General features: G+C 46.6%; 1 protein-coding gene across 2 annotated transcripts; it reads right to left on the bottom strand.

The window, feature by feature from the left end:
- Nucleotides 1–94: 94 nt before the first annotated feature.
- On the bottom strand, nucleotides 95–14351 carry Kank3 (KN motif and ankyrin repeat domains 3). Of its 2 annotated transcripts, XM_028859905.2 has the most exons (11): nucleotides 14276–14351; nucleotides 7378–7437; nucleotides 5339–6601; nucleotides 5157–5256; nucleotides 4772–4972; nucleotides 4596–4680; nucleotides 3905–4121; nucleotides 1311–1456; nucleotides 1028–1228; nucleotides 845–943; nucleotides 95–308 (listed from the first exon to the last, which is right to left on the bottom strand). In XM_028859905.2, the coding sequence occupies exons 2-11, from the start codon at nucleotides 7409–7411 to the stop codon at nucleotides 255–257; spliced, it is 2400 nt and encodes a 799-aa protein (XP_028715738.1). In that variant the 5' UTR covers nucleotides 7412–7437; nucleotides 14276–14351; the 3' UTR covers nucleotides 95–254. The 2 variants fall into 2 exon arrangements, 1 of the variants encoding a protein (XP_028715738.1); XR_005089710.1 differs by lacking the exons at nucleotides 1028–1228; nucleotides 1311–1456.
- Between the last annotated feature and the right edge of the window lie 12649 nt (nucleotides 14352–27000).

Raw genomic sequence — 27000 nt, 5'->3', positions numbered from 1 at the left:
TAGCCCCAGTGATCATTTTACTCTGAAAACCCTTTCATAGGTATATCTTGCACATGGGATAAAGTGTATGTGTTACTGCCACCCACACAGAATACAAGTTCAGTAGAAATGCTTTATTAGGAAAGGTGTTTTATGAAGTGAAAGGGTTGGGAGTCCCAGTACAAGGCACCCTGCTGTGATTGGGAAGTTCAGGCATAAGAGGAAGGTGTCTCCAATAGTCCAGGTGTAGGTAGCAGCTCACAAACCTTCATTTGTCACTGCATCGCTTCACTGGGTGTGCCTGTGGGAGACCTTGGGGGTGGCTGGCCCTAGAACAAAGAAAGGGGTTCTGTAGAAAGTGTTTCCGGCCACCATGAAGGAGGGGTTGTTAAGGATGTGGGAGTAGTTAACATTCCATTCCTGTAGAGCCAGGCTGCCTGAATTGATTCCATTTAGACCTCCATTCCTACTGTATATCAGGGTAAGTGTGGGCCTAGTTGGGTGAATTAGTCAAAAAAAGGCCAAGAATAAACCCAGTACTTGGTGTCCAATGCTCAACCCATAGGGTGTGTTCTCCCAGGCACACTTCCCTGCTGGAGCAAACTTTTACCAAGCCTCTAGGCTTCTAGCTCTTCCTACAGCAAAGGGCTCCTTTAACAGGAAAATCTTCCTACAACAGCTAGCTAGGGTATGCCTTTCATGTGTGTGATTCTAACCTAAAGTTGTGTTTACCACTGGTTTTGCTAGTTAAGCATCAAATGCTTTACAGTAGAATTCAGGCAGAGGTTCTCCAATCTTGGTTCTTCAGGAAAGGAGGCTTCTGAAGGTTGTTAGCATCTGTCTGTTTCTTGGGGACTACACTTACCTGGAAGCTATGGTGGTTTGATGTCAGGTGAGCATGGAGTAGTGCAGCCACTTCATCCTGTTCAGCCTCCAGCGCAATGGCCAGGGCACTTGTTCCCTCCTGAGAAATAATAGGCCATTAGGTCCCTGGGCTACAGTGCAACACAACACCACTACTCTAGGCCCTTACTAGTGAGTAGCTCACATTGTCTAAGATGGTTAGGTCACAGCCTGGTTGGGCCAACAGCAACTGAACTGTATCAAGGCGTCCATACTCGCTGGCACACATCAGTGCTGTAGCCCCATCGGCATCCTGTACATTAACATCAGCCCCACATTCCAGTAGGGCAGCCACCATGTCCTGATGGCCGTGGCTGATGGCCAGCATGAGGGCTGTCTGTCCAGTCTGGAAAAAGAGGTCTGAGGGTTTGAAAGTAGAAAATGACACCACCTTACCCACCCACTGTGAGTGGTAGTGTACTATGCACCTGGCTAGCCTTGGCATTGACATCACCCGTGCCAAAAAGTCTCTTGACCACAGCCATGTCTTCCTCCTCCTGCCCTACAGAAGTGAGTGCAGCCAACATGAGTGCAGAATAGCCGGCTCTATTCTGATGATTGACATCACAGACCCCTGGGAAGAAGAAAGAGATCACTTCATACAAGCCTCAAATGCTGATTGGTTGGGGGGAGGGGGACAGGGTTGAGTCTCCTGCATCACAGATGGAATGAGCATCTGTTGCCAGCCATCTTTTGAAACAGCATCTTGGCCAGGTGGTGGTGGTGCATGCCTTTAATCACAGCACTCGGGAGGCAGAGCCAGGTGAGTTCAAAGCCAGCCTGGGCTACCAAGTGAGTTCCAGGAAAGGCACAAAGCTACACAGAGAAGCCCTGTCTCGAAAAACCAAAGAAAGTAAAGAAACAGCATCTCATATAGCCTAGGCTGGCCACAGACAAGGATGGGTCATGAACTTATAGTGCTGCCTCCATTTCGCCAGCACTGAAACTCCTGGGCAAAAACTCCACTAGCTAAGCTACACCCCTATTTCCTCAGCCTTGTGTGATTGGCAGACAGTAAGGCCTTGCAGTCTGTCAACCACCAACAGCCCCAGAGATACAGACATAGCAGGGGCTTACATGGGCGCTGGATATCCGAACTCCTGTACTCTTGAAATGCAGGTATTCTTTCCTGTGTTCCTCTTGTTTTTATTTGCTAATAGTCTCTGCTCCCGTGTACTCAATAGCTGTTCACTCACAAATGCTTTACAAGAGTAAGGACACAGACTTTTAAACTGGAGAATTTGCTGGGTGTATAATCACAGCACTTGAAGATAGGAGCCAGGCGGTGGTGGCACACGCCTTTAATCCCAGCACTCGGGAGGCAGAGGCAGACAAATCTCTGTGAGTTCAAGGCCAGCCTGGGCTACAGAGTGAGTTACAGGAAAAGGCGCAAAGCTACACAGAGAAACCCTGTCTGGGGGGGGGGGGGGCAGTGGTGGCACACACCTTTAATCCCAGCACTCAGGAGGCAGAGCGAGGCAATCTCTGTGAGTTTGAGGCCAGCCTAATCTACAGAGCGAGTTCCAGGATAGGCTCCAAAAGCTACAAACAGAAACCCTCTCTCAAAAAAAAAAAAACAGCCGGGCGGTGGTGGCGCACGCCTTTAATCCCAGCACTCGGGAAGCAGAGCCAGGTGGATCTCTGTGAGTTCGAGGCCAGCCTGGGCTACCAAGTGAGTTCCAGGAAAAGGCGCAAAGCTACACAGAGAAACCCTGTCTCGAAAAACCAAAAAAAAAAAAAAAAAAGAGAGACAGGAGGATGGCCACAAGTTCAAAGCCAGCCTGAGCAGCATAGTTCCAGGCCTATACAGTGAGCCTTGTCTCAAAAAACAAGAATTTTTTAAAAATTTATTGGCCAGGTGGTGGTGGCGTGCACAACTTTAATCCCAGCACTCACAAAGCAGAGGCAGGCAGATCTGAGTTTTAGGCCAGCCTGGTCTACAGAGCAAGTTCCAGAATAGCCAGAGCTCTACAGTGAGACCCTGCCTCAAAACAAAAATAATTTTTTTTTTACTGTGTGTCATACTGGGACTAGCAACTGAGCAATCAGGATTGAAGGTCCCAACAAAGAAAATAATTAAGTTAGTAACAGGATAGTGGTTAGTCTATGGCTCACTGTCCTCTCTATGTTGTTTCATAGACAATGAAATTGTTGCCTTGAGCCCGTACCCACTAGACTTGATGAAGTTACCATGAAGAAGTTACCTCATCTTATCCTTCACTGAGGGGATAAGATGAGGCAGGGTTGAACAAGCAGAAGGCAAGTGAACAGTAGTTCAACAGCTTGGAGGTAGTGAGAAACCTAAGCAGTGAGTAACCCCCCATCCCTTGAGGATAGACAGTGGAACCCAAGAACTCAGGAAGCAGTCAGGCATGGTGACACATGCCTTTAATCCCAGCAGAAACAAGTGGATCTTTTGTGAGTTCCAGGACATCCAGAGCTACCTGTTTCAGGGGGAAAAAAAAAAGTGCCAGGCCAGGAGATTGAGGAATACAATATACCTAGGGAGGGGGTTGCTAAAGTGAGGTCTCTGATCTCAAAGCTGGGTGTTACTGGGGGTGGGGGGTGGGAGTTGATTCAGGACAGCTGAAGATACAGTGAGGCCAAAAGGTCTTTGTACCCCTGGGAGATGGGCAAGAAGGTCACAAATTTGAGTCCAGGCAAGGGCTACATAGCAAGGCCTCAGGTCTAGATACTCAGAGGTTAGAGCACTAACTGCCAGCCTGAGGACCTGTCCCCTAGCACCCTCATAATGTTAAGCGCCATGGCACATGTCTGTAACCCCCAAGGCTGCTAGGGAGATGGAAACAGGTGGGACTTGCTGGCCAAACAGCTCCAGGTTCAATGGGAAGTTGTTTCAGAAAACAAAGTAGGGAGTCATAGTGGAAAACACCCAGTGTTGATTTCTGGCCAAGTAAACAGCAATCCACCCACCCTCTGCCACTCAGCATTTTTCTGTGCCCCTCAACAACCCCAGCCTTCACCCAACCTGGCCCTCTTCTCCACAACCCAATTCCCTGACCTGTATCCAGTAGCAGGCTGGAAATGGCCAGATTTCCATGAGACACGCTGTAATGCAGGGCCGTGTTTCCATTGCCATCTGCCAGGTTCACCACATGAGCCAGCAGCTCAGGCCCCAGGCTCTTCACCCCTCGAAGCACCTCTGCCACAGGCTCAGCCTGCGAGCGCTTTTGGCTGGACACTCGAAACCATTCCTGCGCCACAAGGCGTGCGGCACTCTGGCAGGACAGGGGCAAAAAAGGTATCAATGCAAATACAAAATGAGAGGGGCCAAAATTATGTGTGTGGAAGCCCCCTTTGGTGATCCTGGCAAGCAAGCAAGGCCAATTTCTAAGTAAAGAGAGCTTGAACCACACCCTCTTAAAAAAGGAAGTACAGTCAGGTTCCTAGGCTCAAAAAATAAGACTATGTTATGGGGAAATGGAGGACCAAGAGTGAGTGTGGCAGTGAGTACCCACTTGTTCTTTCAGTGTCATGGAATGGGCCTGGGGCTCTGATCTTTACTTGGGGCTGTGGGTGAGCAGGCCAAGAAAAGGTCAGAGCTCTATCCTAGGGGCTAGTATCTCTTTAGAGCTTAGGATCAAGGAAGGTCTCTAGTAAGGGAGAGTACCAAACTTAGTACTCCTGCTCTAGGAAACCCTGCTCTCTTAACTAAGAGGATGTAAGGGAGGAGACATAGGACCCACACTCACGCCGTCTCTGGTGACTCCACGAGGCCTGATCAGCTGCCGATTCAGAGCAATGCATGCCTCCCTCAAACGCGGGCTCAGTTCACACCTGCCAGGGAGGCCAATCTATACTCAGGATCCTGGGCAACGGTGACCAGGAAATAAAGTTTCTGCACTGCAGACCTTTGTAGAACACTCACCTCCCTTCTGTCTCTGCCTTCAGCTCTAGCTGTGCCTCACATTCAGAGTCCCCAGCGTCTTGGTCGTTGGGGGGGCCAGGAGTTCCAGCATCAGATCCCCCACTATCATCTCCTGACACGGAAGAGCTACTCCTGGGGAGTTCAGCAACACCATCTTCACTGTCACTATCGCTGGCATCCTCGCTGGAGGAGCTCTCATACCTGGGAACAGGATGGGAGGTGTCTGCTGAGCCTCCCCTGTGGGCTCATTCAAGAGGGTTGTGAGGGGAGAGTGGCCTTTTAAAGAGGAAACTGGACTGCAAAGCCAGACTATGAGCAGAGGGGCAGAGCTGGGATTAATAGCCTGTGTCCCTGTGGCTGTTATCGGGAAAGGGTTTGTGCTCACTCTCCGTTGAGGACCCCAACGAACTGCAGGCTCTTGGGTCCCTGACTGGATTGGGCACCTGGAGTACCGTCTTTTTTCTTCATGATGGATTTGAGGATGCCTGGCAGGGAATTACATAAGGGCACTGAGTTTTGACTTCAGCCACCTGGCAGGCCAGGGTTCAACCAGGAGTGGAAACTCACCAGCAGGGGCTACCTCCTTGTCTCCAGCCATGGGTCTGGGCTGGTTCTCCACTGGGAGCTCGGTCTGCGTGGTCTTCTCAGTGCAACCCAATTCGGTCTGGGTGGCCACCTCACGAGATTGAGGCCTGGCCACTGCAGCCTCGTGGGCCTCCTTCAGCTCCCTCAACTGGCCCCGCAGGAGTTCGCTCACTCCACGCTGATGCTCCAAGCTCGTGTGGAGCAGCTCCAGCTCACGCTCTGCAGCCTCGGGCAGCCCCAGCAGCGCCTCGGTCACCCACGTGTCCACCTCAACGGTGTGAGGGGCCACCTCCACTCCAGCCTCCCTAGTATCAGGTACTGCCTGGGCATCTGCCTCTCGGGTCTCGGGCACGACTTCGGTGCCCGCCTCCCGAGTCTGGGGTTCCCCATCGGGTGTCCCAGACGCCGGGTCGAGGACCTGCAGCGCGCCTTCGCTGCGCCTGGCAGCCAACCCGTCGGGATCGTCAGCCCCAGGACTGGCCCTGGAGCGGACTCCGCGATCGGAGGTGGCCAAACGTTCAGTGAGGCGGCGAAGCTGGGCGAGTTTGTCTGGGCGCGCTTCAAAGGCCTCCGCTTCTTGCTCCGGCTGCACGCGCCCGGCCAGTAGCCGCGCCTTCTCGGCGCGCAGCGCGCGCACCTGCTCTTGCAGCTTGGGCAGAGCGCGCGCCTGGTCCTCGAGTTCGCGCAGGCGCCGCAGCGCCACGGCCATCTGCTCCCTCACCAGCTGCAGCTGGGCAGGGCCGGGTGAAGCAAGGGCGGGGTTGGGGGCAGGGCTGCTGCGGCCCGACCCGCGCGGGCTACGCGTGACCGCACGGACCGGGCTGAGCGCGCGCTCCCCGGCCTGCGCCTGAGCCTGCTCTAGTCGTCGGCTGGTCTCCAGGAGCGTGTGCTCCACGCGCGGGTTGCGCGAGAAGGAACGCGGCGACAGCGGAGGTAGCAAGAGTCCCGGGAACGCCCCGGGAGAGAGTGCGCCCGACGCTCCGCCGTCGTCACTGGCCAGGGATTCACTGGAAGTCCAAGCCCCTGGGCTCCGCGCCCCGGCAAGGCCCGTCCGGGGCGCCCGCGGGCGTCGTGTGTGAGGTGGTCCTGGGGCTCGGCGGGAGGCAGGACCGCGCTCGAGTTCCTCCACATACTTGAGGAAGTCCAGGTCCAGGTGGAAGCCATAGGGCGTCTCCACCGAGTAGGGAGAGCTAGGGCTGCGAGCACTCCCAGTGGAGCCTGGGTAGAGGCGAGGGCCGCCCAGGTCTGTGGTGTAACAAGGATGTGGAGAGGAAAGAGGGTGTCAAACCAAGAAGCACCCAAAGAGAATGAACAAATGTGTTCCCCGCCCCTTTGCCCCTGTTATGCACCTGTACATTGGTTATGAGCAATATCTGCACATGGATGGGCATGCAATCATGTTTCTTGAGCACCCACTAAGTGCCAAACACACACTTGGGACATTATAGTAAGACAATATCCGAGCCCTCCTGTTAGCCATAAATAGACACAATCATTTCAAATGACTTTCAAGACAATAATACATGGTGAAATACACAGCCACTGCAGGAGCCAACTTTGGCTCTCATGTCAGGAAAGATTTCCTGTGGTGGGAACTTAAAAGGGATTGAGCCCTTCATAACAAGGAGGAAGCAGCTGCAAGGGCAGAAGGTTCCAAGAAGAAAAAAGGCCCATGGAAGACACTGGAAGGGAGGGGTGCTGTAAGAGTGACAGTCCAATGGAAGTCAGGTGTCTCCAGGATGGTGAAAGGAGGAAGGGAGAGACGAGCTAAAGGATAGGCAGAGGGCACACTGTGGGGGTCCTCTAGGCCATCACGGGGAGTGGCCATTATTTATGGGAGTGGAGGTGCCATGAATGGGTTTTAAATAAAGCCATGACATTGGCTAATAGGCTTTTAGGAAAGGCCATGTGGCCACCATGTTAATAAAAATAAAAAGGAACTGCTGAGTTATGTCCATATATACACACAATCACCCAATGTGGATCTGTGTAAACACATATACGTCATTTTGTACACTCACCAGGTAGGTTCTGATTCAGGACGAACTTGGCCATATTTCCTAGAGTAGCCACCAGACAGCCTGAAAAAGGCCCCCAGAGAAGTACGTGTGAAACCCCAGTCCTGTCCCTTGGTCTGAACCTGATGTTTGCTCCACCACCATTGAAACTTTGAGAAACAGGCCCAAGAGCATTTTTCCACCTCACCCATCCCCAGGCTCTCTCCTCCTCCCTTCAGGAACCTTGGAAATGCTAATGCTACAGATGGGACCCAAGACTTTTTTCATTCTACATAAGTACTCTTACCACTTTTGCTTTGAGACAAGGTCTTGCTATGTGGCTAAGGCTAGCCTCAAAATCATAATACTGCCTCAACCTCCCAAGTTCTGGGATGACAATTGTGTGTCACCATGTTTAGCTGAAATTTGAAGTGAATGAAGTAGGAACACCCAAGTTGCAAACCTGGGAAAAGGAAGCTAGACAGACATCAAGCAGAGAAAAATAAGAAAGTGGAAGTATTTCAGACAGAAATCTCAGTACCTTACTTAGGAAACTGAGACTAGAGGATCCCAAGTACAAGCCAAGCATAATGGTGCATGCCTTTAATCCCATCACTTGGCAGGTGGATCTCTTTGAGTTTGAGGCCAGCCTAGGGTCTACAAAGTGAGTTCCAGGACAGCCAGAGCTACATAGTGTGACCCTGTCTTTAAGGGGGCAGGAGGGAGTACAAGATTAGCCTAGACAACACCCTAGACAGATGTTATCTGTCTAGACAGATCCTGTCTCAAAAAGTGAAAACAGAACTGAGGATATAGTTCAATGGCCAAATGCTCGCTTAGCATTCTCCAGGTACTAGGTTCAATCCTCAGTAACACATACTCACACACACACACACACACACACACTCCTTGCATTTTTCTTAGAGAAATGGTAAGATTTAAGTGAGCATTGGAAATTTAAGCAAGGTTACTTGCAAAACCCTTCTATAAATGATAGATGGAAAGTATAAGTCTAGATAGCTCAATGATGCAACTGAGGAAAGCCTGTCTCTCTGGAATGTCTCTAGTACGATGCTACAAGGCTCTGTTCTTGACTTATGGGGCTTTAAAATGGAAATACAAGCATCTAAGGAAACAAAGCTATGATTATCCATGAGTTCAGGGAGTATGAATCTTCAAATGACACAATGGAGGCTAAGTAGGTAAGGGTCTGGAAGCAAAGATGTGACTCAGTGGCACTTGCCTAGCATACACAAGGACATGAATTTGATTGGAGCAGCACCAATAAAATGAATGAATGAATGAACGAACAAACAAACGAATGAATGAATCCTGGGCTGGAGATGTATTTCTCTAGGTAGAAAACTTATTTAGCATAAATGAAACCCTGGGTTACTGACTAGTGATGCAAACCTGTCACGACAACACTTAGGAGGTAGACACAGGAGAATCAGGAGTTCAGGTCATCCTCAGTTACATAGAGCCTGAGGCCAGCCTGGAATACATGAGACCCTACCTCAGAAAAGTGGGTTAGAGAGAGATAGCTCAGCAGTTCAGAGCACTTGCTATTCTTGCAACTGACCTAGATTCAGAACCCAGCACTGGAGAGCTTACAACCTCCTGTAATTCCAGTTTCAGGGGATCCAACAGTCTTCTGGCCACTGAGGACACTTGTATACTCTTGGTCCACATAGGAACACTCAGGTACTTACACATATAACAAAAACTGTTTAAGGGAAGAAAGAAAGGGGCTGAAGAGTTAAGAATGATTGTTACTCTTCCAGAGGACCTAAGTTTGGTTCCCAACACTCACATGGTGGCTCACAATTTCCTATAACTCCAGTTCTGGTGGATCCAATGCCCTCTTCTAGCCTCCTCAGGCATCAGGCACATATGTGGACTACACACATAAATATAGGCAAACACTCATATGCATAAAGTAAAATTTTGAGGAAGGGAGCAACGAAGAAGAAAAGAAAAGGAAAGAAAGCCAGGCATGGTGGTACACACTGGAATCCTTCCACTCAGGAGGCTAAAATAACAAGACCATGAAATCAGTCTAGGCTACAAGCAAGGCTGAGGCCAGCCTAAGCTGAAAAATACTGAAAAACTACATCAGAAAGAGGAAAAGTGGATAGAGTGAGAAGAAAGAATCAAATCACATGTAATGGGATAGTTAATAAGATCAAACATTAAATCCAGAACTTTAATCCCAGAACCCAGAAGCAGAAGCAGGAAGATATCTGTGAGTTCTAGAACAACCAGAGCTACTTAGAGAGACCCTGTCTCAGGGGGGTGGGGAGGAACAGCTTAGGATGGAGACAGGGTGTGGCTTCAAGGCACTGCACTGGCCTCAAACACAGAAGGACCTGGGCTCAATCCTCAGCGCTTAGCATACACACATACACACACACACACACACACACACACACACACACAAATGGACAAGGGAATGATGGGATGATGGGACTTCAGGGAACACACATGAAAAGCCTCCAGAGAGCCAGAAAGTGGCTCAAATTGACTGCCTACTGAATACTCTCCCTAATAAACCCCCATAGAATTCTGCAACATAAATTACTGTTCACATTTTACAGAGCAGATGATTGGGTCTCTTTGAGTAACAGGCCAGCCTGGTCTACAGAGCTAGTTCAGGACAGCCAAGGCCACACAAGACAAACCCCGTCTTTGCAAACAAACAAACAAAAAAAGGCAAGAAGACATTTTACAGAGCAATTAAGTCCATTGCCAATGGGAAAACCTTTCAGATAAGGCTCTGTCCACCTTCTGGGGACCCCGACCTTGTAGTGCCAAGTCAAGCTCTAGTCTGAGAAGCTTTTCACCAGGTAGACCCAACCCACCTTCTGGTTTACCATCCCTCTGCTCCAAACAACTAAGAACCCAGCCACTCTTTCCCGCTTCTACCATTCTGGAGGGTCACTGAGTGCCAAACATTACTGGCTATTCAGCACCCATCAGCATGCCTAACACATCCCCCTCTCCACTGCTTCAAGGATCCCTTTCTGCTCTCTGAGTCCCCTCTCCCCATCCTCCTCATCCAACCTGAGGCTCTGAAGTCTCCCTCCCTATCCCAAGCAGCTGTTTCCTGTCCCCTAACACCGGCTGCAAGGGGCAGGCCGGCAGGTCACCATGGAGGACAGCCAGTGCCTCTCACGGCTTGTTTTCAGGAAATTGCCAGGGAAGAACTTGGTTTTGGAAAAAGCCTGGACCAGGGCTCAAGGGTCTGGAACTGCCTTTCACACAGTTGGAGTGTGATTCTGTACGGTACGGTCTGTCCCCTCCACCAGTTACCTGAACATATCAAAATCCAAAGCTATGGGACAGAGAAAACAGCTGCAGGTCATTTCTAAGACCCAGACCAGCTGGAACAGCCAGGTCCAGAGGCTGTACTGAGATGTAGGGTTGTAACACGAATCTTAAAGGATCTTGTTAATAAAAACAAACCCAGGGGCTTGGGGATTTAGCTCAGTGGTAGAGCGCTTGCAGGCCCTGGGTCCTCAGCTCAAAAAAAAAAAAAAAAAAAAAAAACATAAAAAAAAAAAACCCGCGGTGCCAGGTATTGGGGTGAACGCTGAGAGATCAGAACAAGCCACATCCAACCTCACCTTGCCAGTTTCTCAGCTTGTTTCCTCAAACTGGAAACCTCTGAGTCCTCATCCGAATGGATCTCTGCTGAACTGCTGCTAAAAACCCAAAAGCTTAAAAACCTAAAAAGCCTCTAGTTCCTTTGTCCTCATGCCTTATATACCGTTCTGTGTCCAGCCATCACTTCCTGGGACTAAAGGCATGTGTCTTTCCCAAGCAAGACATGAGATCTCAAGTGCTGGGATTAAAGATGTGTGCCACCATGCCTGGCTTCTATGTCTGTCTAGTGGCTGTTCTGTTCTCTGGCCCAAAATAAGTTTATTAGGGTGCACAATATATCAACCACATAGGGTGGACATTAGTAGAGGGGTAAATAACAGTAAGATTATTGATGATTCTTTTCAATTTGGGTTTTTTTTTTCAGACTTTTTAAAATTTGTGTCTGTGTGTCTATGTTTGAGTATTTGCCCATGAAGGCCAAAAGCTATAGATACCCTGGAGCTGGAGTCACAGGTATGAGTAGTACTCACTCTTAACCACTGAGCCTTCTCCCCAACCCACTAGTTTTTGGTTTGGTTTGGTTTGGTTTGGTTTGGTTTTTGAGACAGGATCTCAGGAAGCTGAGGCTGGCTTCCAACTCCCTAGGTAGTTGAGAGTGACTGTGAACTCCGCCCTCCTACCTCCACCTCCTGAGTGCTGGGATGTGCTTTACCACACCTGGGTTGTGCAATCCTGGAGATGGAACACAAGACTCCATGCATGCTAAGCAAACACTCTCATAACTGAGCCACAGCCACAGCCTCATTTCTTTCCTTTTTTCCCTCAGCTTCTAAGTAAGTAGCTTGTGCACATCAGCTTGAGCTTTCTACAGTTGGTCTTCATATTATCACTAACCCCCTACCCACTGTACAGATGGAGAAACAGAGGCACAGAGAGCAATTAAGCTATATATGCATGGGCAGAAGCAGGGTTGAATGCATGCAGCTTGTTCAGATCCCTGTATTGGCCACTATGCTTGACTTTCTTGTTTTATTTATTTTTACACTGGTTTTTCAGAGGACAGGTCACATGCATGCCTCAACACACATATGAAGGCTGGAGAGCAACTATAAGAGGTAGCTCTCTTGACCATGTGGGTCCCGAGGACTAACTCAGACTTACTGGCAAGTGTCATCTCACCAACCCATTTCATTTCTTTGCATGTTTTGTTTGTTTGTTTTGGAAGTTTTCGGGTTTTGTGGTTGCTAGGGGTTTTGGACTTTTTTGTTCTATTTTGTTTGTGTTTGAGACAAGGTCTCACTATGTAGCTAGACCAGGTTGGCCTTGAACTCACAGAGCTTGTCCTGTCCCTTCTGAGTACTGCCCTGTTTGTTTTTTGTTTATTTTATGTATTTATTTAAGACAGGGTCTTACTATGCAGTACTAGCTGACCTGGAACTTGCTATGTAAACCAGGATGGCCTCAAACTAACAGTCTCCTGCCTGTGCTTCTGGAGTGCTAGGGATTTCAAGCATGTACCACCACCACTCTTGGGGGCCTGTATTTATGTATGTATTTATTTATTTATGTATGTATTACGACTCCAACTTTTCTTTTTTCCTCTTTTTTTTTTTTTTTTTTTTTTTTTTTTTTGGTTTTTTGAGACAGGGTTTCTCTGTGTAGCTTTGTGCCTTTCCCGGAACTCACTTGGTAGCCCAGGCTGGCCTCGAACTCACAGAGATCCACCTGCCTCTGCCTCCCGAGTGCTGGGATTAAAGGCATGCACCACCACCACCCGGCTGACTCCAACTTTTCATGCTTCAGCCTCCCACATGCTGGGATTTCAGGCATGCACCGCCACACCCAAAGGAATGCCCTTTTTTTTTTTTTTCTTTCTCATTCCCTCCTGGCCCCTAACCCCTCCAATCCCTCCTTCCTATGCTGAGGATGAAACTGGAGTCTCAAACATGTTAAGTGAGTTCTCTACCACTGAGCTACACCACTAGCCCTTTTCGCCTTAATTACATTTTATTTATTTTATGTGGGAGGTGGGTGGGTCCAAACATGCCACGGGGTGAGAGGGGAGGTCAGAGGGCAACTCTGTGGAGTTACTTCTCTCCTTCTCCCAGGGATGCAACTCAGGAATGTCAGGGATGGCATCAAGCACCTTTACTGGCCAATCCATCTTGCTGATCCCTAAACCCCTTTACTAAGTTGCCCGTGCAGGCCTTGAACTCACTCTGTAGCTCCCAGGCAGGCTTTCAACTTTCAATCCTCCTATCTCAACCTCTCCCATAACTGGGGTTATAGGCGCTTTTGGAAGGATTCCCCTCTCCTCCCCTCCCCAGAAATTGCAGGGAACCTGGGCCACTTATCACTCACCCTCCCAGCCAGCATCAGTAGGCCCAGCATGGGTCCTTGATTGGAAAGTAGGGAGTGTGGTGGAGCAAGCCCACACCTAGACTGCTCCACAAGCCAATGTCTCCTAAAGGGGGGGCGTGTAGCTGTCCTCTTCTCTCCCACACTGCTTGGCTGTCAAAGCTAAATCCAGATCCCCCGCCTGAGACCCCTTCATTAGGCTGTCAGAGCTGAAGCCACACACCCCCACACCCGCCCCTGGAGCTATTTCGGGACACTGAGCTGTATCCGGAAACCTGAAGGATGGGGGACAAAGCACTCAGTGCGCACCGAGGTCCTGAAGAGGGTATATCTTCCTCACCTAAGGCTCTAGATGGTGGCACCCTTAACGTTGGGACTGGATTCTCAGATTCATGACATGTTGGGGGGTTAGATGATGGAAGGACTGGGGGTCCTTGGTTCATCCCACACACCCCTCCCCAAACATACACAACCAGGTCAGCTTCGAAAAGACAGGGCAGTTTCCTACAGGAAAAGCCGCTGGGCGGTTCCATCCGTTACTATTGTCTATGGGTCCGGGGGGCCATCCGTCCCTCCCTCCAACACTGTTTCCGTATCACCCGCCCCCTCCACCCCCCTGCAAGAAGCCCATCCCGAAAGAACCAGTCGCAGGTCCCCAAGCCAACTCTGGGGAAGGAAGGGTCCATTAGGCATCTGGGAGATTACGCACAAGCTCCCCGGTTCGGTCCTGGACGGCCATATGGCAGAGATCTGCTCAATCTAGCGCTCCCCTCCTGGCTTGGCTAACCCAACTGGGGCTCCCAGTGTCAGAAGAGTCACCTTACAGGACAGTGTGTCCACCCCGTCGCAGCGCACAGAGCCCATAGAAGGGGCTGAATGAACCGCGCCCCTCCCGGACACTTGTGTCCTCAGTTTCCCATAGGGTCCCCCAGGGTGTCCCGGCAAGTTTGGACTTTACCTGAATGCGAAGCCCCCGCCGCGCCCGCACTGCACCCGGGCCCGCACCCTCGAAGCTCGGGACCGGTTATCAAGGCTTTTACCCCTAACTGATGGCCATTTCAGCCAACCAGAACTTGAATCTGACAGAACTATCCAATAGTAAGGCTGAGTGGGCGGGGACGGGGTGGAGACGAGCCCAGGGCGGTGCCTACAGTAGCGATCTGGAGAGATGATAGCTGTGGAGTTGCATGCTTCTCCAGCCACAGCTGAATCCTGCCTGGTCCATGACTTAAGAAGGTGGTGTTTCATTCACAGGACACTAGGGGGCAGGCTACAGGAGGAATCTAAGCAAACTATTCCAGTGGGATTTATGTGATTTTAATTCCTAGGGTCTGGTTTAAGTCCTAAGACCCTGGATCTTGCCCTCCGCAGGACCTTTGCACATATTGTGCCACTTCCCAGAAATATTCTCTGCATGCGATACTTTTCCCTACTTCCAGGTGCTCAATCTATGTGTACCTGTAAATCTATGTATCCACCTACCTATCTATCTATCTCTACCTACCTACTATGGTAATGAGTATTTAATCTAGTATGTATGCATGCTAGACAACTGCTCTACCACATGCTAGACAAGTGCTCTAGAACTGGGTTATATATTCCCAGCAGAGCAGACATTTATTAAATACCTATAGATAAGTGATTGATAGGTAGATGATAGATAAATAGATAAAAAAAATTGTCACAGCAATGAATTAAAACTATATTTAAGGCCAGTGAGATGGCTCAGCATGTAAAGGTGCTTGCTGCATCCGGGCGGTGGTGGCGCATGCCTTTAATCCCAGCACTCGGGAGGCAGAGGCAGGTGGATCTCTGTGAGTTCGAAGCCAGCCTGGGCTACAGTGTGAGTTCCAGGACAGGCTCCAAAACTACACAGAGAAACCCTGTCTCGAAAAAAAAAAAATGAAAAATAAAAGGTGCTTGCTGCCAAACCTGAGTATCTGAGTTTGATCCCTGGGACCAAGTAATGGAGAGAATCAACTCCCACAAGTTGTCTTCAGACATTCAAATTGTGCTATGCATCTATCCACACGAATTCATACACAATAAATTAATAAAACGTTTTAAAAGTACATTTAACTCTAACCTATTTGGAGTATGTTATGATTGAAAGCTACTATAGATTTTGTTTCCTGTTAATGTAGTGTTGACTAATTGTGTGCCAGGCTAGTGAATCTCTTAGGGGGCAGGATCTCTGCTGTCCTGTGCCTTTCAAACCACGGCTCCTGTGAAGGGGTAATGGGTACTCTGTGGAAGAGAAAAAGAGATGCAGAGCCCTCATCTACAATGAACTGAGAATTCAGGGTTTAGGGGAAAGGATCTGAAAAGCAGCTTTCAAGGTGACCCTTAAAGGAGGACCCTTAAAGGAGGATCCAGGCAAGGATAAGAAGTATAAAGCCCTCCTTAGGGACCTTGAACTGGGCATGTCAGCAAGAAATGAGTTGGTGGGAGAACAAGGGTTTTTGTTTGCTCCAGGTTTTGGGCAAGGGTTTGGGTTTGTTTATTTCAGTTTTTGCTGTTGTTGTTATACTTTTCTGGGTTTTTGTTTTGTTTTGTGCTTTGACTTTGTTGTTTTCAGGGATGACCTTGAACTTCTACTCCTTCCACTTCCACCTCCCAATTTTTGAAAACGAGGTCTCACTACAGTTTGAAAGATTTAATCTAGCAGTGCCAGCTGTGTCTGTGGTGGTACAAGCCTGTAATCCCAGCGTTTAGGAGACTGGAGACAGGAGATGTTCAAAAGCAGCCTAAGCTACATGATTCTTCAGTCTTTCCCAGTTTCTTTGTTTTAATTACAAAACCTGTAACAGTGCTACAGTCAGATTTACAGTAATATATTTATACAATTGTGTGTGTGTGTGTGTTGCTTTGTATGTGTGTAGTGTGAATATGTACATGATAGTCCATGTGGATGCTGGCAGGTCTTTTACCTTGAGGGCTCTCCGTTTTTATGTTTTTGAGATAGGGTCTGTCACTGAAGCTCTCCAGTTTGCCTAGCCTGACTGGCTAATGATCTTCAGGAACCCACCTGTCTCTGTCACCCTATTTTTTACCCTAAAGCTGGTGTTACAGCCACATGCCACTACACCTGGCTGTATTCCCAAACCCTGGTTCTTACCATTTACAAAAAACTTGATTTATTTTCATTGGTTGATCAGCTGAAGAAATATGCCCAGCTTGCCATGGAAATTCTGGAGTTGTAAAAATATTTTTATTGCATAATAAGTAGATCACATATCTAACATATACAAACCCTGGTACAGTCTCCAAAATCAAAACCAAAAATGTTTAACTGAAAAATGAAATGATGCGCCAAGTGGTGGTGGTGTACACCTTTAATCTCAGCTTTCAGGAGGCAGAGGCTGGCAGATCTCTGTAAGTTTGAGGCCAGCCTGGGCTACAGAGTGAGTTCCATGAAAGGCACCAAAGCTACACAAGAGAAACCTTGTCTTGAAAAAACAAAAGCAAAACAAAACAAAAAGATGCACAAGAGAAAAAGAGAGAGATGGAGAGACAGAGAGACAGAGACAGACAGAGACACAGATCAGTAAGACAAATGGGTAACTAAGGAGGAGGTTTTAACTTTTCAACCAGGGCCTTAACTTTTCAACAAGGGCGGTTTTGCTACTTAGGAACACTTTGAAATATTTAAAGACTTATTTCCCTCAATGGTGGATGGTAGAACACTGAGCCAATCCCCATTCCAAGAAACACTTTTGTGTGTGTGTGTGTGTGTGTGTGTGTGTGTGTGTGTGTGTGTGTGTGTGGTTGTTTTAGAGACACGGTCTCACTATGTAGCACAGGATGACTTAGAATGTGTGATGATTCTCCTGCCTAAGGCTTGGGAGGGCCTACGAGTACCTTTAATTGTTGTGACTTGGGGAAGAGTGTATTTTCTAGTCACTGTTCTATTGCCATAACAGGACACCACAACCAAGGCAATTCTTTTTTTTTTTTAAAGCATTTAATTGGAGGCTTGCTTACAGTTTCAGAGGGTTAGTCCATGACAGGCATGGTACTCGAACAGTAGCTGAGAGTTTTATAGTCTGGTCCACAGGCAGCAGGAAGAGAGAGACACTGGGACTAGTCAGGGCTTTTGAAACCTCAAAGTTCACCTCCTCACCCAGTGGTGATACACCTCTGACAAGGCTACACCCCATAATCTTTCCCAGACAGTTCACCAAGTGGGGACTAAGCACACAGATATATAAGCCTATGAGGGCCATTCTCATTCAAACTACCACAGTGTATTTTGGCCATTTAGTGAGTAGAACCCAGAGATGCAGAAAGACATTCTACATTGCACAAGGCAGCTCTCCCATAACCAAGAATAAACTAGCCAGAACTGGAATGCTGATCATTAGAAATCTAGCTGTGGGGGCTTAGGAGATGGCTCTGTGGAAAAAGTGCTTGTTGTGCAAGCACAAGGACCTGAATTTGGATCCCCACATCAGGCATTGGGCAAGACACATTTATAATCCAAGTTCTGGGGAGCAGAGTCAAGAGGGTTCCTGGAAACAAGCTTAGCCAAATCAGCAGAGAGATGCTGTATCAAAAAATAAGTTGGAGAGCAATGAGGAAGACACTTGCTGTCTCTCTGCCCTTCCACCACAGTTTTGTGTTTGTTTTTTTGTTATGAAAGAAACATAGCGGGCTGGAGAGATGGCTCAGAGGTTAAGAGCACTGACTGTTCTTCCAGAGGTTCTGAGTTCAATTCCCATGGTGGCTTACAACCATCTGTAATGAGATCTGGTGCCCTCTTCTGGCCTGCAGTCATACATGCTGTATACATAATAAATAAATAAATCTTAAAAAAAAAAAAAAAAAGAAAAAAAGAAAGAAAGAAACATAGCTATATGTTTGAAATGCCAGGGAATTGTTTGGGTTTTTTTTTGTTTTTTTGTTTCTTTTTGTTATTGTTTTTGAGACAGGGTCTTACAATATATCCCTGGCTGTCCTAGAACTTGCTATATAGACCAGACTTGTCTCAAATTCACAGAGGCCTGCCTCTGCCTCCCAGGTGCTGGGATTGAAGACATGTGCCACCATTGTTGTGGAATATTATTTGAACTATATAAAGATGTGTTACAATTGTTTATTTTGTGGACTATTCCTTTAACTATGTAAAAGTGTGTCACATTTGTTTATGCTGCATTTATTTATTATGTTAAAGATGTGTTGCTGTTTTACCTTGCTTGCCTAAGACACCTGATTGATCTAATAAAAAATGAACAGCCAATAGCTAGGCAGTATCAGGATAGGCAGAGCTGGAGGGCAGAGAGAAAAAATAGGAGGAGGAATATAAGTGAGAGAGAGAGAGAGAGAGAGAGAGAGAGAGAGAGAGAGAGAGAGAGAGAGAGAGAAAATGAGAAGAGAAAGAGGGGGAAAAGAGAGGGGAGATGCCCAGGGCCAGCCAGTCAGACAGCCACCCGTCAGATACAGAGTAGGACATACAGAATGAAAGGTAAAAATCCCCAAGGCATTTGTAGAGGAAGAGAAACAGATTAATTTAAGTTATAAGAGCTAGTGGGACAAGCATAAAATAAAGCCAGGCATTCATAACTAATAAGAAGTCTCCATGTCCAAGAACTTAGTTCTACCTCAACTTGATATGCCATGCTTTATTGACACCCATGGGAGGCCTGCCCCTTTCTGAACAGAAACAGAGGAGGAGTCGGGAGGGAACGGGAGGAAGGGAGGGAAGGGAAACATTGGTCGGGATATAAAATAAATGAGAAAATTTAATTAAAAAAAAAAAAGAGTCTCCGTGTAATGATTTGGTAGCTGGTTGGTGACTCAAAAGAAAGCCTGTTACACACCATATTGGACTAAGAAATCTAGCTGTAAAGCAACTATCATTATTCCCACATCCCCTACAAAAAACATCACATTGCTAGTTCCACAGAACAACTTCCATGATGGTATCCCAAACTCAGCAGGTCCCTTACTCCCCAGGTGAGCAGTGTCGTGACTTGGAGGTGTTTTAGTTTGTATATATTTGGTTTTGATTGTTTTGTTTTTTAATTTTAGTTTGTTTCTTTAATGTTTAGAATTGCTGTTGGGTTTTGTTTGTTTCTACATTTATTTAATAGGAGCAGGGCACACACATGCCTTGATCAGAGATCAGAGGACAATTTATAGAAATTTCTTCTTTCTTTCTAGCATGTAGGTTCCAGGAATCGAACTTAGAAAAACAAGCTTGTCAGCCAGTGCCTTAACCTGCTAAGTCGCCTTGTCTACCCTGCCCTCATTTTGTTTCTGGGATAAGGTTTCATGTAGCCCAGGCTGGCATCCCACCTTAAACTCCTGACCCTCCTGTCTCCACCTCCTGGATGCTGGGATGGCATTACCAGAATCATCCTTAGCTACATAATGAGTTAGAGGCTAGTCTGGGGCAACATGAAACTTTGTCTCAAAACACCAGCAAACAAAAATAAAACTTAGTACAAATTGTCTTAAACCGTCTGTTTGCGTGTGTGTGTGTGTGTGTGTGTGTGTGTGTGTGTGTGTGTATGTGTGTGTGTGTGTGTGTGTGTTGTTATATGTATTCTCTCTCTCCATCTTCCCCCTCACCCACCCACCACCTGTTTCTTTCTTTTTGTGATTGGGTTTCATGTAACCCAGGCTGGCCTCAAACTTACCAAGATATCTCACCGATCCAGTCATTGTTCTGTTTCATAGCCTTTACAACTGTGTATATATCTGTCAATTGTTCCTCTGCCTTGCCACCTTACATAGCACCTCCAGATGCTCTGTGAGCCAGTCCTTCCAGGTCAGTTCCAGCTTGATGGCTGCCTGAACAGACAAGTATAATGACATCAGTTGACATGCCAATATGGACAAAGGAAATTCTACAGGGCCCCACTGCTAGATGAAGAGCTACAAGTGGCCAATGGTGCTGAGAGAGGAAGAATCCATTTTCTCAAGGGATGAGCTCCTAAACAGGATGTCCAATCCCAAATGGACAGCCATGGACACATATACATACAAACAATGATAAAAAAAACTTAGTAGGTTTATTTATATATAATATATTATATGTGTGTGTTATGTATATTCTAACTGTGTAGGTATATACAAATCAATAATAATTAAAGAAAAGACCATGTATTTGGGAGAGGATATGAAAAGAGTTTAGGGGGAGGGACAGGTAGAAATGATGTAACTAGAGTGTTTATGTACAAAGTTCTCAAAAAATTATTTAAAAAATGGACTAGAGACATGACTTAGCTGGAATGGCACATGCCTGGCATGTGTGAAGTCCTGGGTTCAATCCCCCATTTTGTAAAAATTAAAAAGATCCCAGCCTAGCAGATTGTTGGGAAACAGAACCTGGAGAAGGAACTTTGTGTAAAAGTGGGAAGCTGAGGATGTACCTCAATTGGTACAGTGCTGTTTCATGTGCAGAGAGCACTGGCTTTAATCCTCAGCACCCCACAGAACCTAGTATAGTGGCACATGCCTTTCATCTCAGCAATTGGAGAGTAGAGGCAGGACAATCAGTTCTAGGTCATCCTTGGCTACACAGTGAGTTCAAGGCCAACCTGGAATATATGTCTAGGAGGAGAGGATAGGAGTTCTAGGGCAGACACACAGAGACCATGTCCGGGAGAGAGAGAGAGAGAGAGAGAGAGAGAGAGAGAGAGAGAGAGAGAGAGAGAGTCAGTCCAAGCCTACAAGATGGTGTCTCAGTGGGTAGTGCACTTACTGCCCGATCTGAAGACATGAGTTTGGTCCCCAAAATCCTCACAGTGGAAGGAAAGAGCTGACTATAACAGGTTGCTCTCTGACCTCTATACATGTCCTGAAGTATGTGTACACTCCCACATACACTCTCTTGTGTGTGCATACAGAGAGAGAGAGAGAGAGAGAGAGAGAGAGAGAGAGAGAGAGAGAGAATAAATATGATTATAAAGAAGGGGGCTAAAAAGGCGACTCCACAGTTAATGCATAGAGAGAGAGAGAGAGAGAGAGAGAGAGAGAGAGAGAGAGAGAGAGAGAGAGAGAGAGAATAAATATGATTATAAAGAAGGGGGCTAAAAAGGCGACTCCACAGTTAAGAGTCCTTGCTGCTCTTGTAGGGGACCAACTTCCCATTCCCAGCACCCACGTGGTAGTTCATTACCATCTGTAACTCCAGTTCCAAAGGATCCCATACCCTCTTCACCAGGCATGCATGTGTTGCCCACACATACATGCAGGAAAAACACATAAAATTAATTAAGTCTAATTTAAAAACTGAAAAAGCTTCTGAGAAAGCTGCAATAATCTTAGAGTTCATTAACGACCCCTCCCACACACCTCATTGCTCACACCCTTCATGTTCATGGTAGAAAATGTGACCCTTTTCTGTTCTGAGCTATGTCAGGCCAACAATGGAGTCTCCAGAAAGAAGTGGGGAGAGGGGGGAGAAGCCAAATTTCAGCCATTCCAAAGTATACATGAAGCCCTTAGAAGCTACTTTGGGTTTCTTTGCCATTTCAAGGACCTCCTAAACAAATGCCAGAGTACTCTTCACTCTGTCTGGAATGCAACAGCTCTACAGGGGCTATGACTAACTCTCAACACAAACACCCCCAGCATCTGGGCTGAGGACACAGATGGGGTTTTCAAAGGACATGGCCACCCATTCAAACTCCAGATTCATCCTGCACCTCATCCAGCTGTTTCCCTCCCCCATAGAGTTCTGGAATTTATCCCTCTCCTACCTGTGGGGGTGGAGGAACACATCATTCCTCGCATCATCCCCACTGCTCTCCTGCTCCCTTCCCTAGCTTTGAGCAAGTTCAGTTATTGTACAGTAGGGTTCTTTATATCTTAATGATTTGCTAAAGTGGGATGTCCTTGAGTTTAACAGAAGCTTCCTAGCCCCAGGTGCACTTTAAATCAGGAGTTAGGGTGATGATGGACTTACATGGTCACACAAAATTTCCACTGAGTCAGTAGCAGCCAGGTTCTTTTCTCAGGAATTCAAAGAATGAAATTCACATACAACAGGATGTCTTTGGACATGAATTTTATTATAGGTTTTATAGAAAGTGCTCAAGAGAAAGAAATGGAAGGGCACATTGGCTCAGTAGGTGAGAGCATTTGCTCCCAAACCTGGGGACTTGAGTTCGATCCCTGGAACCGACATAGCAGAAGAGAACCAGCCTGATTTAGGACCTGAGTTCCAATCTTCCGAACTTTTTTTTTTCCTAAATGGATATGGTGGCAAGTGATTACAATTTCAACACTGGGACACAGACACAGGAAGATTACTGGGGCTCTCTGGCTGGCCAGACTAGTAAACTTGACAAGTTTCAGGCCAGTGGGAGATCCTGAGTCAAAAAGAGGAATGATACCTGAGGAACAATGTCCAAGGTTGTCCTCTGGTCTTCACATACATACACAAACCCCCACAACACACCTTCATCTGTGAAAATACACACATACACACAAAATAAACAAAGAAATGAGCTGGGTGGTGATGTTGCATGCCTTTAATACCAGCATTTGGGAGGCAGAGGCAGGAGGATCTATGTGAGTTCAAGGCCAGCCTGGTCTACAGAGCAAGTTCCAGGATAGCCAGGACTGTTTCACAGAGAAACCCTGTCTCAGGGTTGGGGATTTAGCTCAGTGGTAGAGCACTTACCTAGAAAGCACAAGGCCCTGGGTTCAGTTCTCAGCTCTGAAAAAAAAGAGAGAGAGAAACCACCCTGTCTCAAAAAAACAAAAAAAAGAAAGAAAGAAAGAAAGGAAGGAAGGAAGGAAATGAGGGAAGGAGGGAGGGAGGGAGAAGAAAGAAAGAAAGAAAGAAAGAAAGAAAGAAAGAAAGAAAGAAAGAAAGAAAGAAAGAAAGAAAGAAAGAAAGGAAGGAAGGAAGGAAATGAGGGAAGGAGGGAGGGAGAAGAAAGAAAGAAAGAAAGAAAGGAAGGAAGGAAGGAAGGAAGGAAGGAAGGAAGGAAGGAAGGAAGGAAGGAAGGGAGAGACAGAGAGAGAGAGAGAGAGAGAGAGAGAGAGAGAGAGAGAGAAAGAAAGAAAGAAAGAAAGAAAGAAAGAAAGAAAGAAAGAAAGAAAGAAAGAAAGAAAGAAAGAAAGAAAGAAGCAAACTATTAAAGGTAGTCAATCGGCCAGACATAATAGTTCATGCCTGGAATCCCAGTACTCAGGAGGCTGAGGCAGGAGGATCACCATGAGTTTGAAGCAAGCCTGAGCTTCATAATGAGCTCCAGATGTCATGATTTTTTAAATACAATTTATTTATTTTATTTCACGTACACTCATGTTTTACCTGCATATATGTCTAAATAATGTATGCTCAGGATACCCTGAAACTGGAGTTACAGGCAGTTATGAACTACCATGTGGGTGCTGAGAATTGAACCTGGATCCTCTGGAAGAGCAGCCAGTGCTCTTAACCAATGAGACATATCTCCACCCCACCCCCGCCCATCTTGGGATTTTAGAGTGTGTGTGTGTGTGTGTGTGTGTGTGTGTGTGTGTGTGTGTGTGTGTGTGTGTATTTGAGTATGGGCACTTACTCCATGCCAAGCATGAGGAGATTAGAGGATACCATTCTAGAGTTGGCTCCCTCATTCTACCGTGTGGATCCTGGAGATCTCTGGTCCTAAGGCTTATGCAGCAAGCCTTTATGACCTTGCCTTTGCACTCTAGCTATAAACCAACCAACAAACAAACAAAGCCATTCTGAGTAATTGATTCAGGCAAGACCCCACAGTAAAGCAAGTGGAAGAAAATTCCAGAAGAAATGGAACACTTTCGTAGCCTCAATGTGTGAGCCCTTAAGATAGACAGCAATTACAAAAGAGAATAACTGTCAACTCACAGAAAAGAAAGTGACAGAAATCTCCTTTCACCAAATGGTTATAGTTAAAACTACCATCTGAAGGGATGGCTCAGTGAATAAGAGCACTGGTTTCTCTTTCAGATGCTGGTTCAATTCCCAGCACCCATATGGCTGCTCACACTTGTCTGTAATTCCAATTCCAGGGGAACCAATACCCTCTTCCAGCCTGCTTGGGCATGCTTGTGGTGCACACATATGCAGGCGAAACATCAAAATTCATTAGTAAAAAACAAAAACTGACCATACTACTGTGGTATTTGTAAGATATGTCACATGATCCTAATCACAAATAAAAGAGCACCTTACAAAGGACTGAATAGAGCTTTCAAACACATGTGGGTGTCATCCCAGAAGTTGGGTGGTGGAGGCAGAAGATCAAAAGTCAATCTCCCCTGTTACATAACTAGTTTAGGGCAGGGAGGTATGGATATGAAACAAAAAACAAGCTAGGCTATTCCCCATATGACCACTAGGGAGAGTCCTTTATTTCAAACTTTATTTAAACCGGGAGCAGGGAGGCTGGTAAGATGTCTCACCAAGGGGAAGCAACCTGAGTTCAAACCCCAAGACTCAAGGAGAGGAAAGAATAACTTCCACAAGTTGTTCTCTGACCTCCACTCCTGCACTGTAGCATACACAGCCCCACACTCAAACACAGGCACACACATGCACTCAAAAATCAATAAATATGTAATTTAAATTTTTTTTTTTTTTTTTGGTTTTTTCGAGACAGGGTTTCTCTTGTGCTTTGTGCCTTTCCTGGAACTCACTTAGTAGCCCAGGCTGGCCTTGAACTCACAAAGATCCGCCTGGCTCTGCCTCCCGAGTGCTGGGATTAAAGGCGTGCACCACCACCACCACCACCACCACCACCACCACCACCACCACCGCCCGGCTTAATTTAAAAATTTTTATGTGATAGATTTGCCTACACATAAACATGTGCCATATATGTGCAAAGTGACCAAACAGGCCAAAAAAGGGTGTGGGATCCCCTGGAACTGGAATTACAGATGGTGTGACTCACCATGTGGGTGCTGGGAATTGAACACACATCTTCTGAAAGAATACCCAGTGCTCCTAACTGCTGAGCCATTTCTCCAGGCACAGTAAAAATGTAATTAAAAAAAAAAAAAAGAGGATCAGCTCAATATTATCCTCGATGTTATCCTCAGTTATATAGCAAAATGTGAGGTCAGCCCAGCCTACAAGAGAACTCTCAAAAAGAAAAGAGAGGGAAAAAAAAAAAAAAAGAGGCCAATGACTCCATGAGCAAAGGCAAGGTCATAAAGGCTTGCTGCATAAGCCTTAGGACCAGAGATCTCCAGGATCCACACGGTAGAAAGAGGGAGCCAACTCTAGAATGGTATCCTCTAATCTCCTCATGCTTGGCATGGAGTAAGTGCCCATACTCAAATACACACACACACACACACACACACACACAAATTAATCAGTTAATCAATATAATAGAAAAATGTCTGTGTGATAAAAGATAAAAAAAAAGAGAAAGCAGGAAGTGCAGTTCAGAGTAGAGAACACATCAAGTATATGTCAGACTCTAGGTTCCATCCTTGGTAGAGGAGGAAGTAGGAATGTTCCAAACTAAAGGTAGACTGATAGATAGGACATGAAAATAATCATAAATGCCACTGGATTGGACCAGGGTCTCAATATATAGCTCTAGCTGTCCTGGTACTCACTCTGCAGACCAAGTTGGCCTTGAACTTCACAGAGATCTGTCTGCCTCTGCCTCTCAAGTGCTGCAATTAAGGATTACTGCACCCAGCTAGAAAAAAAATTTAAATGCTTTAAGGGGCGGGGGCATCTGTTGCTTTGCAATTTAATTTAAAATATTAAAACGGCAGCCAGGCATAGTGGTGCTTGCCTTTAGTCCCAGCACTTGGGAGGCAGTGGCAGGAAGAGCTCTCTGCGTTCAAAGCCAGCCTGGTCCAGGATTTTCAAGGCTACATAGAGAGACCCTGTCTCAAAATAAATAAAATATTAAAATGTGCAGTGTCTCAATTAATAGCTACCTTATCCTCCTTAATATCCAAGCTATCAGCATCAAGACAAGATCACTTGGAGTCCTCTGTTTTTCTCTCCTCACTGTTCAAATGGTGTTTGTTTTTAAGACAAGTTTCTATGTAACTCAAACCAGCCTGGAACTCTCTAGATGGTCAAAGATGATCTTGATCGTGTGTGTGTGTGTGTGTGTGTGTGTGTGTGTGTGTGTGTGTGTGTGTGTTTATATATTTGGCACTGGAGATAAAACCCTGGACCCCATGAATACTAAGTAAGCATCTTACCAACTGAGCTAGAGCCCTAACCATTATTGAACCCCATATTCCAATGAATCAGCAAATCATAAACACTTCATTTTCAAATGTATTCAGTATCCAGCCATGTCTCGCCACCATTGAGTTTTCTGCCTGGTCCAGCCTGGGCTAAGGAAGTCAACATCTCATCATTTCAGTTCTATGTGTGAGCCCACAGACCAGCTGGAAGGAGGCTCTTAATGCCTAAGTCTTGTCAGCTCTTTGCATAAAGTCCTATACAGGACTTACACATTAATAAAAAGACAAGTCCCATAGCTGGGTGTGGTGGTGCACACTTTGATCCCAGCACTAGGGAGGCAGAGGCAGGTGGATCTCTGTGTTCAAGGCCAACTTGGTCTACAAAGTTCCAGGAGAGTCAGGGCTACACAGAGAAACCCTGTTTTGAAAACAAACAAACAAAAAGATCAAGTCCTTTCCCAGTGACCTTTAAAGATCTGCCCTTGTTTTCCTGCTTTGATTATCCCCCTTTTAAAATGTTTTACTTATTTTATTAAT

This window comes from Peromyscus leucopus, chromosome 22, assembly GCF_004664715.2.
Source record: "Peromyscus leucopus breed LL Stock chromosome 22, UCI_PerLeu_2.1, whole genome shotgun sequence".
Taxonomy (NCBI): domain Eukaryota; kingdom Metazoa; phylum Chordata; class Mammalia; order Rodentia; family Cricetidae; genus Peromyscus; species Peromyscus leucopus.
This window is presented reverse-complemented; position numbering and strand designations above follow the sequence as displayed.

Excerpts from the sequence above, each read along its gene's own strand:
- Kank3 (XM_028859905.2), bottom strand. The coding sequence starts at position 7,411 with ATGGCCAAGTTCGTCCTGAATCAGAACCTACCTG. Across the intron at positions 1,457-3,904 it reads CAGCCTGCTACTGGATACAG|GGGTCTGTGATGTCAATCAT; the intron begins GTCAGGGAATTG and ends TCTTCTTCCCAG. Across the intron at positions 944-1,027 it reads ACCTAACCATCTTAGACAAT|GAGGGAACAAGTGCCCTGGC; the intron begins GTGAGCTACTCA and ends ATTATTTCTCAG.